At 38.6% G+C, this 4404-nt stretch overlaps 2 protein-coding genes across 2 annotated transcripts; one reads left to right on the top strand and one right to left on the bottom strand.

Annotated features, from left to right (window-relative positions):
• The first annotated feature begins 348 nt into the window (after positions 1-348).
• LOC109177098 (protein FAR1-RELATED SEQUENCE 9-like) lies at positions 349-1293 on the top strand. The gene has a single exon (XM_019326407.1). It carries the CDS (start codon positions 349-351, stop codon positions 1291-1293), a length of 945 nt encoding a protein of 314 aa, XP_019181952.1.
• A 2526-nt stretch (positions 1294-3819) lies between these two features.
• Positions 3820-4385, bottom strand: LOC109177111. Its single transcript, XM_019326418.1, has 3 exons — positions 4347-4385; positions 4091-4271; positions 3820-3993 (listed from the first exon to the last, which is right to left on the bottom strand). Exons 1-3 carry the CDS (start codon positions 4382-4384, stop codon positions 3868-3870), a joined length of 345 nt encoding a protein of 114 aa, XP_019181963.1. The 5' UTR covers position 4385; the 3' UTR covers positions 3820-3867.
• Positions 4386-4404: the final 19 nt, after the last annotated feature.

Here is a 4404-nt window from a genome sequence, read left to right as displayed (position 1 = left end):
ATTCAGTTCACACTATAGTTTCACAGATTACCAAATCTCATAATTTCATACTTTTCATTTATATACCATAATTCACAAATTAAATAATTCCTTAATCTCACATAATTTTTCATAACATTCACATAATATCACCATTCACATGTATATCCACAATTTACAACAAATTTCATAATTCATATAAATCCATAATAATCATTTTATACACCTTAACAAATAATCATATAATCACATAATTATATTATTCCATAATAAATATTACACATAATCTCGTAGTAAATAATTTTGACTTGGGGTAAAATAAATTTAGATAGACATAAATCTTACCTAAAAGTAAATAGTCCAACATCAATGTCAAAGGTTGTTGAGAAGGTTGGTAATGTTATATCTAAAGACGAGGAGTTTCGGCGTGCTTTGAATGATGTTGTTTGGTGTGAGACGTTGTCCGTGGAGGAGTTTGAGCGGGGTTGGCAGGATGTAATGGAAAAGTATAGCCTTGGTGATCACCGGTGGTTTCGTCTTATGTATGATCTGAGATCGTATTGGATCCATGCGTTTTTTAATGATCTTTTCATAGGTGGTTTGCTTCGCACGACATCTAGGTCCGAAGCTGCGAATAGTGTGTTTGGTAGTTGCACAAACCAACATGCTAGTTTGTCTGAGTTGTTCAACAATTTTGAAGGGGCTATTGATGCTCAACATTTGGCGCAGGCCAAACTGAATGTCGAATGTGAGGGCCACTTTCCTTTGTGCCAGACTCCATTGTTGATTGAGAAGCATGCGGCTGCGGTGTATACTGTCAATGTTTTTTATGATGTGCAAGCCGAGGTTATTGCGGGATCTTTTTCGTGTTGTTCTGTGCGTTCAAATGTTGAAGGGCTGGTAACCCGGTATGAGGTTCAAGATGGTGATGAGCCGGTGAGCACCGTGAGTTTTGACTCTGGTAATGTTGTTGTCGAGTGCACGTGTAACATGTTTTCACGGGTTGGGTTACTTTGTCGTCATATTTTCTGGGTTTTCAAGGATCGTAGCGTTGTTTCTATCCCTTCTCGGTATGTGGTCGCACGTTGGACAAAGGGAGCTTGTGTGCGGCAGTTGTTGGGTGTTCAACGTGGGGGTGCTTCGGAGGTAGATGTTGCAATTGGTGAAGCTTGGGCAGAATTCTTTTCGTGCGTGACCATGGCTTCACGAAGTGTTGATCATGTTACCAAGTTGAATGCAGCTTTGAAAGATTTCAATGCTTTTTTATTGGCTGAGAATGGTCCTAGCGTTCGCTCTTCTTCTTCTAAGAAGTAACTATTTGAGTCGTTTTGCGGTGCTTCGCCCGATGGTCAAGTTGATGTTCGTCCTCCTCCAATCTCTAATAACAAGGGTGGTGGCAAACGTTACAAAATTACAAGGGAATTAACTATTGAAAAGTCGGGTCGTCGCCAACGCCAATGCCAAACTTGTGAAAAGTATGGGTATAATAGTCGTACCTGCCCGATGCGCAACATTGACGTATGAGGGAGGGGGTTGTATTGCTCTTTGGATTAAATTTAAATTTAAACACATTGCTATGTTTTTTACTTCACCACTGACTTGTTTTTATTCTGCATTTGATGTTGGTTTTCAATAATGGATTTGGTTTGTTTTGTTTATTGGATTTGTGTTTCTATTCTGTGGAATAATTTTATATTATCCGTTTTTTAGATAAGATGGACATGGTATTATTTTATTCTTTTTTCCCCTATTCTGAAACCACCTCCAACTTGCACAGTATAGTTTTCTGTCGCTGCACATGGTCACTGGAATTTTGTGCAAATTTGCACGTATGCTTCCTTCAATGTTGCACAACAATTCATCTGTCTTGTAAACGACTATACGCGTTTTTTGTTTTTTTATTTTGATTCCCCTATTTGTTAACACCCGCCTAATGAACAGTTTAGGTTAGGTACTGGGACATTGTATCTGTTTTTGTGTGTTGTCTTGCACATTCAGTTCCTTTGATGTACCCTATTATTTCGACTAAGGGGTGTCATGCAAACATGCATGTTAATAAAACTTCAATGTTAAGTTGCTTTATTACCGGCGCACCGACGACCCCCTACCGTGATGCATTTTGTATTTCTGTGTGGGTGCACATCATCATAACGTGTCATAATCTATTTAGCGGACTATGGGTTATTTATTTTTTACATACGATGGTATTATTTTATTCTTTTTTCCCATATTATGCAGCCGCATCCCACTTGCACAGTACAGTTCGTTGTCGTTGCACACGATGACTGGAATTTTGTGCACATTTGAACGTATGCTTCCATCAATGCTGCACAACAATTCATCTGTACTATAAATGACTATACGCGTTTGTGTGTTTTATTTTGATTCCCCTCTTTGTTAACTTCCCCATAACGCACAGTTTAGGTTAGGGCCTTGGCCATTACATCTGGTTTTGTGTGCTGTCTTGCACATTCGGTTCCTTCGATGTACCCTATCATTTCGACTAAGGGGTGTCATGCAAACATGCATTTTAATAAAACTTCAAAGTTAAGTTGGTTTATTACCGTCGCGCCGACCCCCCCCCTACCGTGATGCATTTTCTATTTCTGTGTGGGTGCACACCATCTTAACGTGTCTTAATCTATTTAGCAGTCTACGGGTTATTTTTTGTTGACATTTATCATTGCATTAATACAGTCACCGGCGATGCACATACTGATTCATCCAGATGTAACTTATTTGCACAATGGTGTACTCCACTGATGCACGAATTCATGAGGGATATGCATTTACAGCCGATGCACATAGTGGTTCATCTTTTACGTCTTAGTCTTTTATATAAAAACCATGCATCTGCATTTCGCACAACTTTACCAAAAAAATAATTGTCCATCGCAAAAAACTTCTTGCAACTTCTAAACCTTTGATTGTTGTCCTTATTCGTGTCTTTTAAAGTCGTCAAAAAAATGCCGAATCACACATCTTACTGCTTAACGGAATTGCATGAACACTCCCTGGCCGAACAGTGGTGAGCTTTGGAGGTTTTTGCTGTGTTGCTCATTACATTCGCTGAGTAGGATATCCTTCATGTACTTCGCTCGGAATGTTTCTATTGTGGCCTTGTCTCCCCACATTCCCAACTCTTCGCTTTCTCCCCAATGAAGCATTCCATGTGCCTCATTGTATATACTCCACTGTCTGGGTTTTCTATTGCATCCCTCCAAGGCATTTGCATTCTCTTTGGTTCCATTTCCAGTATTTCAGCCGCCCTTTTATGGTCTTTGTTATCGTCTATGAAGCACCCGAGCATGTCCTTCTGGTTTCATACATACACACGGTTAGTAACTTTTATCATATCACCGGTTGTCATTATTTCAATCTGTATTTCAACTGTAATTATTCCCTAATGCTACACATTTATATCTATATTGCACCTAAAGAGCAGTAATGGATGCACAATTTCTCTTTTTTTTTTCTCATTTCCACAGTGTATCCTTTTTTTTTTTCATATCACACTCTCCACATTTCCACTATCTGTTTCTCTTTTTCTTTTTCATCCCTCATGCAGGTTTTTTAAATCACAGCTGTGCTCATATTCTTTGCATTTTTTTTCAACTGGTACCCAAATTATTTTACACGCATATGATTAGAAGTTCTTACCAAAATATCAGGGACTTTCCCATACACTTCCTCTTTTTTTCCAGCGGATGATTTGTCAATGATTTGCATTGTCCCTCCCCTTAGATCGGCGGCGATGACATAGTAGTGAGATTTGTTAAATATTGGGAATATGAACTGTATTGCACATTCATCTCAAATTGGTTAGCAAGAACTTTTTAAATCCATGAACAAATACATTTCATACTTCTTACCCATTTAAGTCATATGTTAACTTACCATGTCAATCTCTGCCCACTTTTTGTATGGGCTGAACGTCATCTCGCTTTTCATTTTCTTTTTAAATAGTTTGAGCTGTTGTGCTCGTGTCCCTGTCCATCCCACCACTGTTTCCATCTGTGCATGCATACATATTCAGATTAAATCCAATACAGTATTCATATTATTTGAGTATTTCAAGTATTCCTTTTTTTTTTAAACAGAATTTGTATACCATTAGTTTGGTTGATGCAAAGAATCGTGTGGGATGAAGGATTGGTTTTTCCCGTTCATTGTCATTTAGTACGCATGCCCAGGTGTCTATAACTGTCGCATTCACTTCCTTGCCCGTGTCCAGTGTCATCATGTCAGATCTTAATGCTCGTTGGTCGTTGAAGTGGAAGAGCTCCTCGTCCCTGTGTGTCAGCAAATCAGGTGATGTCTAATATTATTTTTCATTAGTTGCTGAATTCTAATGTAATCTTTCTTACTTGTCAGCATTTGCATTATGGATTATCCACTTCTTCATCTCACTTTGGGTTGTAGAGT

The sequence above is a fragment of the Ipomoea nil genome, unplaced genomic scaffold, assembly GCF_001879475.1.
Source record: "Ipomoea nil cultivar Tokyo-kokei standard unplaced genomic scaffold, Asagao_1.1 scaffold0794, whole genome shotgun sequence".
Classification (NCBI taxonomy): domain Eukaryota; kingdom Viridiplantae; phylum Streptophyta; class Magnoliopsida; order Solanales; family Convolvulaceae; genus Ipomoea; species Ipomoea nil.
The sequence above is the reverse complement of the archived record's forward strand: the minus strand, read 5'-3'. Positions and strand labels throughout refer to the sequence as shown.

What these genes read in the sequence shown, in the direction of transcription:
- LOC109177098 (XM_019326407.1), top strand. Translation starts at nt 349, where the DNA reads ATGTCAAAGGTTGTTGAGAAGGTTGGTAATGTTATATCTAAAGACGAG.
- LOC109177111 (XM_019326418.1), bottom strand. Translation starts at nt 4,384, where the DNA reads ATGAAGAAGTGGATAATCCATAATGCAAATGCTGACAA. An exon ending in CATAATGCAAATGCTGACAA is followed by an intron (nt 4,272 to 4,346) that starts GTAAGAAAGATT and finishes GCTGACACACAG; the next exon opens with GGACGAGGAGCTCTTCCACT. An exon ending in TTGCATCAACCAAACTAATG is followed by an intron (nt 3,994 to 4,090) that starts GTATACAAATTC and finishes ATGCATGCACAG; the next exon opens with ATGGAAACAGTGGTGGGATG.